The following is a 12,736-nucleotide window of genomic DNA, read 5'->3' as shown; positions in this document are numbered from 1 at the left end:
TGGGCAGGGCTGGGTGACGTTGGACAACTTATGGTCCTCCGTGGGCACCCGCGCCTCTTTGGTGGCCAAAGGACTTGGACCACACGGGTTTCCATCTTTTTGGGGCCTGGAGGCCTCAGAACACACATCACAGACATAAACTGCTAAATTTTACCTACAATTCCAGGCCGAGAGCGCAGGTCCCCCAGCCCCGCGGAGGAACCCAGCACAACGGGATCTGGAACAGGGTTCAAGGAGCCGGTGTCTGGGTCTCCCTGGGAACCTCGGTTCCTACCCAAGCTGGGAGGGAAGTTCTGAGCTGCTGCTGGGGCGAACCAGTGCCCCAGTCCCTGCCCCACACTTGTCACCACCTAACTCCCCGGGAAAAGACGGCGCTGACCGGGTCACCTGAGCTGTGGGTCCAGGGGAGCTTAATCGCGGCCTCGCCGCCCCGCTCGGGGTCCACCTCCGGCCCCGCCCCGCCCCGCCCCCGGGGCTGCCTCCCGGCTCCGTCACGCCTCGGCTGCCTCATCCCCCAACTCGGCTTCCCTCTGCGGCCTCATTGAGCGTCTCTAACCGGTACTCGCTTCGTGATCGTCCCTGGATTGCGGCCCCTCTGACACCCGAGGCCTCCGGGATCCCGCGGCTCTGCCCTCGCCCGCAGACTTCGCCCCAGTGTCCAGTGTGTAATTCCGAATGGAGGTAGGTGTGGCCCTCCCTTCTCCTCTCTCCAGACTCCTGCTCCAACTGCCCACCCCCAAAGAGGCCAAACTTTTTTTTTCTTAAAACATGTTTACTCCATTTAACCCGGAAACTTCACAATCAAGAGGACAAGTGGGGAGGGGAACAAAAGGGGGGTGATGGGAGCGTTGGGGGGTGGCTGTCGATCCTGCGCTTGCAGAGCCGAGGTGGGGGAAACCGTCTCCTTCCGTTCGCTTTCCCTCCCCCACGGCTGCGGGCCGGCCTGTGGGTGGGGAGGGGGGCGCCCTCAGGGGCACTTCCGCTCCACGCACTGCTTCCCGCCCTCCTCATATTCCTGCTTGGAGATCCACATTTGCTGGAAAGTGCCCTGGGTGGGTGGGGCGGGAGGGCGGTCAGGGAGGCCCAGGAGGGAGGGAGAGCAGGTTCCCCACACTCCACCCGTGGAGGTTCGGAATCTTCCCCCTCCCAAGCCCACATTCCCCCTGCAACCACCAACTTGCCCCATCTCCCTGTTCCCTCCTTCGTATTCAGAGGGCGGATACCCGCTTCATACCGTTCAATCACCGATGCATTCACTGAGCATTTACTGAGCATCTGCGGTTCGAACTGGGAGGTGGACCTTCCAGCTGCAGGCCAGCGAACCTGCGCTCCAACACTCCATATCCCCTCTCCACCAGATACCCTGTCACTCCATCAGGCTTTACATGCCAAGTCTCCCTCCTTCCCAAGAAAAATCTTTCCTCCACCCTCCTCACCATTCTGACACCACCTAACATCAAGGTCGGGATGATGTCTTTACTCTGGCACCCCACCCCAACCCCCGTTGAAATACGGTCCGCCAGCCCTGGCACTTAAGACTGTACCGTCTCTATGATTACTTTCGTCTGCCTGAAAGTTAGTGTGTGTGTCTTGTTTCTGGACACACCTTTCCGGACCATGTCACCTCTCCCTTGGCTTCTGCTTACTGTGCCAAAGCCCCACCCTTCCCACCATCTCCAGTTTCCAGTGCAGAGCTCAGTGCTGAGTTCCGGACCCAAATTCTCAATTGTCTTTCGCACACCTGGTTCTCAGTGTCTCCTGGAACCTCACACACTCAACGTATCCATGACTGCTGTCACCATCGTCGTCCAGCCCTGGCTCAAACCTGCTTCTTTGGTCTCTCTCGCCTTCTACAGTTGCCCTGTCCAAATCCAGTGGCCCCTTGCCATGTGGAACACTTGAAATGGAGCTATCGAGCACTTGAAATGCAGCTAATCCAAGATGAAATGTGCTCTCGGTGTCAAATCTGCACTGGATATTGAAGACTAAATCCAGAGGATGTAAAACGTCTCAAATTTTATACTGATGACATATTGAAATGATAATACTTTGAATAAGTAAGTGTGTTAGTCGCTCAGTCGTGCCCGACTCTTTGCAAACCCATGGACTGCAGCCCACCAGGCTCCTGTGTCCATGAGATTTTCCAGGCAAGGATACTGGAGTGGGTCACCATTTCCTTCTCCAGGGGATCTTCCCAACCCAAGAATCGAATCCAGGTCTCCTGCACTGCAGGCAGATTCTTTACCAACTGAGCTACAAGGGAAGCCAATACTTTGAACATATTGGATTAAATACAATATATTCTTAAAACTTAATGTGTTTCTTTGGACTTTTAAAAAATATGGCTACTAAGCAATTTTGAATGACATACATGACTCATGTTACATTTCTTTCGGATAGCACTATCAGCGGCCAGCATCCTGGGTCTCATCCTTGACCCCTTTCCTTCTTACCTCTCGTATCCAAACAGTGCCCACATTCTCAGTCAGACCTCTGATAAGCTCCAACCCTCTCTTCCCCACATCCGCTCTGCTGGCAACCCCGGGTCACAGTGGAGACCACGGTAGCCCTCTCCAACCCACTCTCTGCTCTGCAGCCCAGGTTGTGTGCTTAGTCACTGAGCCGTGTCCGACTCTGTGTGACTCCATGGACTGTAGCCTTCCAGGCTCCCCTGTCCACAGGGATTCTCCAGGCAAGAATACTAGAATGGGTTGCCATGCCCTCCACCAGGGGATCTTCCCAACACAGGGATCAAACCTAGGTCTCCCGCATTGCAGGCAGATTCTTTGCCATCTGTGCCACCAGGGAAGCCCAGGCGAGCTTCCTCAACTCTGGCCCCACAATACCTATCCCCTGCCTGTGGCCTTGCCGGGCTCTCCCCTGGGGCCACACACCCTCTCTCCTGCTTTGCCTCCTGAGTTCTCACTCTTCCATCTCAGCTTGAAGTCTCCTTAGAGGCCCCTCCTGATCCCTGAATGAGATCAGGTCTTCCTTTGAAGGAACACCCCACACCTTGTGGTGACCTCCTGTTTGATTGTCTTGGCTTCCCGGCTGTCCCCATGCACGAAGGCAGGGACTAGGTTGGGCTGTCTGCCCAGGTGCACAGGAGGCTTGCCACGACTGTGCAACTGACACTCCCAACCCTGAGCTATCTTCAGGGGGTCAGTCTTCTGTCACTCCGACCCTTGCTTCTGTCCCTTTGGGGGCACTGCCTCTAGCCGATATCCTCCTTGTCCTGTCATGACCCTGCTGTCCCCCTCTGTGTGGCTGACATCCGGCAGATGCAGTTTGCATCTTTACCTCTCTGCTCAATGTCTTGCCCCCGCCCCAGCAGCTGCTCCAGACTGAATTCCCCACCTACCGCCGCAGAACCACCCTGACTGCTGCCTTTGGTTTGTCCCTTGCTCACCACCCTATGCCCACTGCTACCCATCCCGTGACTCTAGGACAATAGAAAGAGCCTCCCGTCAAGGTCCCCTTGAATTCAGCTCATACCCCCATCCCCAAAGACACCTGTCGGACATAACCTTCTCAGACATGCCTGTGGCCGTCAGATCACCTTGCCCCAAACCTCTAGGGGCTCACCCTGGCACACAGATCACCACAATCTCATCCCAGCCAACCTGTCCAGCTTCCTGTCCTCCACTTCCTGCTTTGTGTCCTGAGATTGCATTCACCTTTCTGGGAGCACTGACTGCCCTTTCATAAACAATGAGCGAATGAGGCGGTAGGCAAGGCAGTGGGGCGGTCTGGATCTACTCCACATTCAGCAGTAGGCCAGGGCCCTCCCCTCTCACCAGTGAGGCCAGGATGGAGCCCCCGATCCAGGGGCTGAACTTGCGCTCCATGGTGCTGTTGCTGGCGATGAGCTTCAGTCTCATGCTCTGGGAAGAAAGAAGGGCTGGGGGAAGCAGACACCTGGTTCTGGGAAGTGGGAAGGGACAGGGCTTGGAGTGGGGAGGCCATAGTGGGAAGGAGCCGCTTTGGTGGCCAATGTGTGGGAAGGAGGAAGGACTTGGTGCTGAAGGGCTGGCCCAGGGCCCTGGCCAAGGGTGGGCTCCTACCGGTGGAGTCTTCTGGGAAAGCTCTCGATTGAGTCTGTCAGTGAAGCCCTGCAGGAGCGTGTTCCCACCCGTGACAATGACACTGCCGTAGAGGCCCTGAGAGCAGGGAGGAAGAGTGAACAGTCAGGCCACGGCCCTGCCCTGGCCCCCACACCCCCACTTCTCCTGGACCCCTCCACCCAGATGCAGGCTTGGGCCTCACCGGACGAATATCAATGTCGCACATGCCGATGCTGGTGGTCACCACGTGGCCCACCCCTAACATGGTGTTCCCCGACAGGCCCTGTGGAGAAAGGTGACTGGGCTTTGGGCCCTCTGTCCCCTCTCCCCAGACCCCTGTCATCCTAAGCTTCCCCCCAGCCCCGGGACCCAGGGACTCCAGCCAGCCCCACCTTGACATTGGAGGGATCAAACAGGCCCTCAGGGATGCGGAGCCGCTCTGCACCGTAGTCTGTGTTGTAGCCGTTGGGCATCTCGTAGTGCACTGTGGGCATCTGCGCAGCCACCCTGCCCGGGAAGGAGTGAGATTCTGCTTGGGGTGCTCCCGAAGGACCAGAGGACCCCCAGAGCCCCAGGCCTTCCCCTTTCCCACCCCCCATCCCAGCCCTGGGCCCCACTCACTGCTCATCGTAGGGAGAGTCTGAGACCTGCAGCACGGAGGCCTGGAAGTCCTGGATCACCTCCTAAGAGCCCAGGGACATGGTGAGGGCTGGGCTCCCTTCTCAGGCCCCACTCCCACCCCACCTGCAGGGCCTCTGTCCCTCCCATCTGCTCATGGTGGGGAAGGGCGGTGAGGGAGGGATTAGGAGCTGGAGGGGTGGTTTCCGGGGACCCTCTCCAGTGCCTCACATTGCACATGTAGTTATGCCAGGACTTGGAAACCTGGGGTAACTTCTCTTTCTTCTTCCAGTTTGGGGGTGCACCCTCCCGTACAGGCTCCTGTAGGGGCACAGCCTGCGATCACCCTTTGCATCCCATACTGGCCCAACCTGCCCTGTCCACATCTGCCTCCCCAGCACTTGCCAGCTCTGCAGCTAATGGGCACCGGGTTCTCTGTTCTATTGCCCAGAAAAGGTGTTTCTCCCCCTTCCCTATTAGAGGAGAAAGAATGGGGAGAGCCCACCCCATGGATGCTGTGCACGCAGTCGGTACAGAAATCTAAAAGGCCTTGGTCAGAGAACATCGATGGCTTGGCGATTCCAGTAGGAAGCCAGACCTTAATGAAACAGCCTTTTACTGACCCATGTTCCACGTGCAGATCCCTTGCATGCAGGGTCTCAATTAATACTTGCGGCAGCCCTACATGCAGTTTTTCCACTTTGCAGGGGAGGAAACTGAGGTTCAGGAGCTGTAGTCTCAGGCTCTAGGTCACACAGTTCTTCTGTGGCAGAAGCAGACCTTGAACCTGGGTCTCTTGGAGCCCAGAACCCACCACACTGGCCCTCATACACGCATCCTTTTAGCAGTTGGCTGTGGGACCTTGGCCATGTCCCTCAGCCTGTCTGGATCTCTGATGCCTCAATTGCAAATTGAGGGCCTAGGATCCTCCTGGGGCCTGGCTGCTCCCCACCCTGATATCTGATGGGTCAGGGGGTTGACTGTCATAGGGTCAGTGCCCAGGACATCCCAGAGGCTCCACCTTGGCTGCGATCATGTAAGGTGGGATGATGTCAATGGCCATTTCCTGGAAGAGCTCTCGGCACTGCATGGAGATGAAGTCCCCTGCCAGGGGTGATTTGACAATGCCTGGAAAGGAGGGGGTGTCATTGCCTGGTCCCTCAAGGTGCCCCCGACCCCTATCGAGGCCCCACCTTGCTGCAGGACGTAGCCATCATGCACTGGAATGGCTGTCGTGTGGGTGGCCCCACTGTCCAGCACCAGACCTGTGGAGCGTCCATTTGCAAAGCTGGTACGGGAAGGGTGGGTCAAAGAGCCAGCAGCAGTGAACAAGGAGGCTGGAAGCTGATCTGGCCTACTCTCTACTTTCCTAGGTCCAGCCCAATCCCAGTCTTCAAATCTCTCCCTCTGGCTTGTGACTCATTTGCTAGAGAAAGGCAGCTGAGACGCTTTGCCACTTTTTTCTTATCTGAATCACACTTTATTCCCCTATTCCTTTCTTCTGAATATCCAGCCTCTCTTTTTAGTCTTAGTTCTATGTCCCATGGGATCCCTGAAATGAGGGTCTATATGGCCCCAGTGCCTGGCACAGAGTACTATGGAAAGCTGATCCTTTCAGAAAAATAAATGGGAAGGGAACATCTCAGTGTCATATACCCTTCCCTTCTCTCTCCAGCCCCAGCTCCCGTTGTCTACTTGTCCCAACTCTCCATGCTCAGCCTGATCCAAGGAATGGGAAAGGACCACTGGTCTGGCCACCCCAAGATACAAAGCACTCAGCTCCCAAGGGCTCTTTGCACTAATGGGGCTTGGGGATGGGGGGTGTCTGCCCATCTAGGATATTTATCTCCATAGAATCAGGCCCAGCCTCCATCTCAATGCACCACAAACTCCACCCTGACTCTCCATTCTCACAGAGCAGCTTAACCCAGAGGATACGCAGTAAGCACAGCTGTCTTGCATAAGAAGAAAGCAGGAATGTTGTACTGCTCAAACATCAGCTCCGTCAGCTTCTCCCGTTTGGCCCGTGTGTTCCACTGGGGAGAAAGTGCAAGAGGGGAAGTTTCAGGAAATGAAAGGCACCAATCTATGTATACACCTTCCACATACACAGACCTGTTTTGCACTGAGGACAGAGGTCAGGTCCCCTGACCCTCATAGGTCTTTAGAATGTTGAAACTATAAAGAATTTGAAATATCACAATTAAAACCCAACTGAAGAAAATAAAACTCAGAGAAGGAAGTTGGCCAAGATCACACAGAAAGCTCTTGGTAGAGCTGGGTCTAGAGTCACAGTCTCTTGACTCCTAGCACAATGCTTTCTATTGTGCAATACACACTTCAGGCCAACCCCCCCAACAAGACCCCAGTACATCCCTCTTTCCCACTCTAATCCTCTCAGAGATAAGAAAGCTGAAAAAGAACATCTTTCTGGGTAAAAATGTTGGATTGAATACAAACATTTACTTTTATTCTCTCCCAGGCTATGCAGGCAGTCATGTTTGACTCTTTATGACCCCATGGATTGTAGCCTACAAGTCTCTTCTGTTCATGGGATTTTCCAGGCAAGAATACTGGAGTGGGTTGCCATTTCCTTCTTTAGGGGAATCTTCCTGACCCAGGGATTGAACCTGCAACTCTTAAGTCTCCTGCATTGGTAATATAGTCTCCTGCATTACCACTAGTGCCACCTGGGAAGCCCTTATTCTCTCCCAAGATCCCAGCAAAATTATAATAAAGGGAGAATTAGAAAAGAAGAAAACCATAAACCCACAAAAGTCAACAGACACATAAAAAGATGCTCAACATTTTTGGTCATTAGAGAAATGCAAATCAAAAGCACAACGAGGGACTTCCCTCATGGTCTGGTGGCTAAGACTCTGCACTCCCAATGTAGGGGACCTGGGTTCAATCCCTGGTCAGGGAACTGGATTCTACATGCCACAACTAAAAATCCCACATGTTGTAACATGTGCTACAAACTAAGACCTGACACAGCCAAACAGATAAATATTTTTAAAAGATGAATAAAAAGTAACATTCATGGGACAGGAAAGAGCTCCTGGAAAATAAAAATAGAGGAGCAGAAATTAAAAGCTTTATAGAAGAGTTGAAAAATAAATTGAGGGAATATCTTGGAAATTAGAGGAAAGAGATACATAAAATATAAAAGATGAAAACATTAGAAGAAGACCAGTTTAGGAGGTACAAAATCCAAATAATAGGATTTCCTAAGAGAGAACAGAGAAAATTGAAAGAAATAAATCAACAAATAAGTAATTAAATTTTTTTTAGTAATTAAATTTTTAATTGAATTGAAAGACATAAGTTTCCAAATTAAAGAGACACATTGAGTGTCCAGAGCCATGAACAAAAATAAACCAATATAATATTGTGAAACTGTAAAACACTGAGGACAAAGTGAAACTTTTATAAACTCTCAGAAACAAAAATAAGTTACATCAAAGGATCGGGAAGTAAATGACCTTGGCTTTCTTGATGGCAACAGTAGATGTTGGAAGGCATTGAATAAGTGCCTTCAAGATTTCATAAAAAGGGATTTCCCTGGTGGTCCAGTGGCTAAGACTCTGCACTCCCAATTCCGGGGGACCGGGTTCAATCTCTGGTAAATGCCTGCCACAACTAAAGATCCTGCATGCCACAACAAAGACTGAAGAGTCCATGTGGCACAATGAAGACCTAGCACAGCCAAGTAAATAATTTTTTAATAAAAAAGTTCCAAAGAAAAATTATTTCCAACTGGAGCGTTATACCTAACTAAACTATACATTCAAGGTTAGACATGCAAAGCCTCAAAAAGGTTACTTCTTATGTCCTTTCTAAAGCAGTTACTGGAAGATGTGCTCCATGAAAACAAGGGAAAAAATCAAGAAAAGAGTAATGATCCACAGGAAACAGGACTTGTAATACAGGAGAGAGGGGCAGTGTTTTCTTAAGATGAAGGTGAAGGGAGATGTAAGGATTATAGCTATAGCTTCTGCATAGAAGCTAACTAGTCTACAACAGAACAGGTCAGTAGGCTCCTGGAGAGATTTCTTGAAGCTGAAATTGATGGAACACCTAAAGCAATTAATATCTTGAGGAAAGATAAAGATAACTGATGAATAATTTCAGGTCACATTATTAAGTAGATAGAAAATGAAGAAAAACAAAGAAAATTTTCAGTGCTAGAGAAAACAAATAATTGCACAAGAGAGGAAAATAAATAGTTTATTGCCTGTCTCAGGCCTGATTAGCATATATAATAATAAGAGTATAAATACTGAATCTTAAAAAACAAAAAACAACCCTAAACTGCAACAGTACTTCAAGTAAGAAAAAAATGTGTGTGGTTTGGGTTGGGGAGGAAAGAGAGCTAAGTGCTCATTTTCTATAGTGGGAAACCCATAGATAATACCTAGAGCTAGAAAAATTCACAATCAGTGATTTATTATATTTAGAGATATAAAAGGTAATGGCAAAAAAAAAAAAAAGCTAAAAGAGAGAAAAGCAATTGTCTCTGGAAAAGGGATAATAGAAGGAAGAGGCTATGCATGGCAGTTTATAAATAAAATTGATTCTATATAGGTGTATATAACATTGACCAAAAATTTCAGTTAAAAGGTCACACAGGGACTTGGGGGGTGGGGCACTGTGTAAGGATGACTGGGGGAAAGGCAAGTTGAGAGAGCAGGAGAAGAGAAGGAGGCATGGAGACTAACACAGGGAGAAAGGAAAGTGGTTGAACCTGACAGAGTTGGAAGGAAAGTTTGAAAAACAAAGAAAGAGGAGTGATTAATGGCTTGAGGAGAGGTGAATGTCCCACCCCAGGGCTGGACTAGGGACTGGACTATGCACTTACCGGGGCCTCTGACATGAGCACTGGGTGCAGGTTTGGCTCAGACTTGACATGTTTGCTGTAGGTGTGATCCAGGATTGCACGGAAGCACTCCCAGTCCTCAACTGGGGCCAGGACATCAGTGGAGAGATGAGGGTGGGCAGGCAGGGGTCCAGAAACAGGAAGGGAGGAGGGAAGCCAAGTCCAGGGGAGGGGAAGTGAGACAAGGCCCAGCAGAAATCCCCCCTTTCCCAGGAATCTGGTGGATCCTTGTGAGAAACCAGGCAGCTTTGGGAAGTAGTAAGGGCATCCCTGGGACTTGGGCAGCTGCAAGGAATACTCCGTGAATGTGGGGCCCTGTGCCCCGGGTTGTGGGGTGTGGGTTCTGGGTCTGTGTCAGGAGCCGGTAGTGGGGGCCCCATACTCATGCCATTCTTGAGGGGAGACATGACTTCCGCTCCATCTCGAGGCACGTGGAGGGCGTTGGTGTCGATGTGAAAGATTTTCCCTTTCTTCTCTTTCTCCCCCTCCAACTCCAGCCCGCCCCCCTCCTCCGCGGCCAGCAGCCCCACCGTGGTGGGGAAGTCAGCCTGGAGCGGGGCATGGACAGGAGAGAAAGCCATATCTTGCAGGGCCCTCAGCCCACCCCCTGGGTTTACTCCCATATTCCCGCTTAGCAGAGCTTTTCTCTGGGCGCTGAGAGCCCTGGGTGACTGGGAAGCCTGGAGGGGAGCCCTAGGATTTGGGCAGGGGGCTGGAAGGCTCACCTTGGGGCAGTCCTCCCCAGCGTACCCAGCGCGGACTGAGAAGGAGCCAATGTCAAAGACCAGCGCCCCCACCTCATCTGTGCGGGAGACAAACTTGTGAGGGGTTATCTCCCAAACTCTCTCTCCATGGATTGCTCTGAGAGGAGATCCCGGCAGAGCCACCTTCAACCCGGAAGGGTCAGGTGGGAGCTCGGCCAGGAGTTCAGGGTCCTGGGAGTGGGAGATCAAGACTCCAAAGTCCCTTTCTGCCCAGTGGCCCTGTTCAGGCCACTCTCCTTGCCTGGCTAGAGGCCGGGCGGAGACGGGTTGAATGGTGGTGAGGTTGGGCCGGGTACGCGCAAGCATTCTGAGGAGGGTCGAAGGTTGGAGTGATGCAGGACCCAAACCCGGGGCTGGAACCGCTCGATCGCAGAGGTGACAGGCCCCAGGGTGCCCAGAGCTTGGGTTGCGTGGGTTCGGGGCGCTTGGATTCGGGCGAGGCCACGCCAGGCTGGAGATCCCGAAGCCCGAGGCTCGCTCACCTCCGCCGTAGACGCCCCCGCTCATAGTGCCCTCTCAGCGCTGCTCGCGGCCCGTGGGCGGCGGCAGGATCAGCACCGTGGCGGCCGGACAGCTCCCGGGATCCCGGGCGGGGCGGGGCGCGCGGACCGCCAATCAGGAGGCCAGGTCCCCCGCCCCCAATGGCGCCGCCGATTGGCTGAGAGGCGAGACAATAACCCGGCCGGGGGCCGCTGCTTTAAAGGGCCAGACACCTCAACCTTAGGTGGCGGGGAGGCGATTGAGGGGAGCGAAGACCTCGAGGCTGGTCCTAAGGGACAGGCTGGAAGAGAGCAGGACTACACAAGAGATTCCTTGTCCATTCGAAGACCTGGGGGTGATTGAAGGCGCCCTTGCTCCTTTACTTTTACAAATAGGATCTAGGAGAGGGCGCCATACTCTTGGAGACGTGGCCATTCTCAGGCTCCTGAGCAAGGTTCTGCCATAACCTCGGGGAGACAGGGAAGGGAAGAAGGGAGGGAGAGGTACGGGAGGGGGTGTGTCTCCATTTTCTCCCTGTTTCTTTCCATCTTTGTCTTTCTGATGGCCCCTCTTTTCCTCGTTGGTCCCTGTTGGCATACATACACACATGTACACACATGGCTCTCAGCTAGCATTCACCTCTCTTTCATCTGTTTTTCTCAGGAGTTATTTATCAAGCAAGTAGGTTTTCCCCTAGTAGGCTACTAAGTCCTTCTGGGCTTCCAGTATGAGGCCACCTCCACAGCAGTTTTGATAGAGAAGGGGAAGGAGCAGTTCTGACAGCCTGGGTCAGCGGAGAGACTCTTATGTGAGCATGTGTGTAGGTGTTTGTCTGTATGTATGTGTTTGAGTGTGTCAGCATATGTGAGCACATGTATGTGTATGTTAGTCATTTTCAGTCATGTCCAACTCTTTGTGGCTCTGTGGACTGTAGCCCTCTAGGTTCCTCTGTCCATGGGATTCTCCAGGCAAGAATACTGGAGTGGGTTGCCAATCCCTTCTCCGGGGGATCTTCCGGGCCCAGGGATCAAACCTGGGTCTCCTTCATTGCAGGCAGGCAGATTCTTTACCGCCAGAGCTACCATGGAAGCCCTTGTGCACATGCATATGTGTGTACATATGTGCATATGAATACATGCTTGTGTGGGGAGCACTCCCACCTACTTGTTTAGGGGTGAGTGGAGCATTAAGACCAGAGATAGCAGAGGAAGAGGATTCTGTGTAATGACTGAATGCCCCTGAAGTTCTCTGCTTACCAGATACTCACTCTGTAAGGGCTCCACCTTTCCTTAGCCAGAGGACAGATGGTTTGAGCTGGCTCATCCGTTATCCACTGGCGACAGGGGCATTTCACATTCCCAGGGTTTGTTCTGAGTCCAGACCTGGCTTCCCCAACTGGAGGCTTCGGTGGGAGCGGTGAGCTGTAGGAGAGAGCTGACTCAGGAGCTGGGAAACTGAAATAGTCCAAAGTGAGCCTAGGCTCAGTCATCCGCCTCTATAAACTGTGGTCTGGATGAACTGGAACAGCCCCTTACTTAACTTCTCAGTGCCTCATTTCTTAATCTTTCAAAATGCTGAGGTGAGAATTAAAGGAAGACACTGGATGAGAAGTGATTCTATTCATGGCCTGTACCTCTCCTTTTGGTTGTCATTGAATGATGCTGCTTCACTTCCCCTTTAAATTCATCTTGTCAATTGCCACTATTCCCTTCCCTATCCCAGTCTGGACCACAGACTCAGAAACTGTCCCAGTCAGGGGAAACTTTACTGATCATGAAAATAAGGCCTAGATTTTATTGGGATTTTTCCAGATACAAGAAGGGCTCTATCTTGGGTCACACAGTTCACTGGGGCAGAGCCAGGACTAGAACTCACATCTCTCATCAGCCAGTTGACAGATGATTCTGTATCCTTCTGCAAGTTTCACTGTC

The 12,736-nt window shown here is 52.2% G+C and overlaps 1 protein-coding gene and 1 long non-coding RNA gene across 3 annotated transcripts; one reads left to right on the top strand and one right to left on the bottom strand.

Annotated features, from left to right (window-relative positions):
* Positions 1 to 503: 503 nt before the first annotated feature.
* On the top strand, positions 504 to 2,315 carry LOC133238701 (uncharacterized). Its single transcript, XR_009733596.1, has 2 exons — positions 504 to 681; positions 1,857 to 2,315. It is a non-coding gene; the product is annotated as an uncharacterized LOC133238701 (long non-coding RNA).
* ACTL6B (actin like 6B) lies at positions 752 to 10,929 on the bottom strand. 2 transcript variants are annotated; one of them, XM_061402080.1, is made up of 14 exons: positions 10,808 to 10,928; positions 10,287 to 10,363; positions 9,944 to 10,109; positions 9,544 to 9,644; positions 6,621 to 6,718; positions 5,876 to 5,970; positions 5,704 to 5,810; positions 4,914 to 5,003; positions 4,686 to 4,747; positions 4,457 to 4,571; positions 4,267 to 4,347; positions 4,065 to 4,160; positions 3,798 to 3,884; positions 752 to 1,048 (listed from the first exon to the last, which is right to left on the bottom strand). In XM_061402080.1, exons 1-14 carry the CDS (start codon positions 10,830 to 10,832, stop codon positions 968 to 970), a joined length of 1,281 nt encoding a protein of 426 aa, XP_061258064.1. In that variant the 5' UTR covers positions 10,833 to 10,928; the 3' UTR covers positions 752 to 967. The 2 variants fall into 2 exon arrangements, with proteins under 2 accessions (XP_061258064.1, XP_061258063.1); XM_061402079.1 differs by having other exon boundaries at positions 9,944 to 10,363; positions 10,808 to 10,929.
* Positions 10,930 to 12,736: the final 1,807 nt, after the last annotated feature.

This window comes from Bos javanicus, chromosome 25, assembly GCF_032452875.1.
Source record: "Bos javanicus breed banteng chromosome 25, ARS-OSU_banteng_1.0, whole genome shotgun sequence".
Lineage (NCBI taxonomy): Eukaryota > Metazoa > Chordata > Mammalia > Artiodactyla > Bovidae > Bos > Bos javanicus.
The sequence above is the reverse complement of the archived record's forward strand: the minus strand, read 5'-3'. Positions and strand labels throughout refer to the sequence as shown.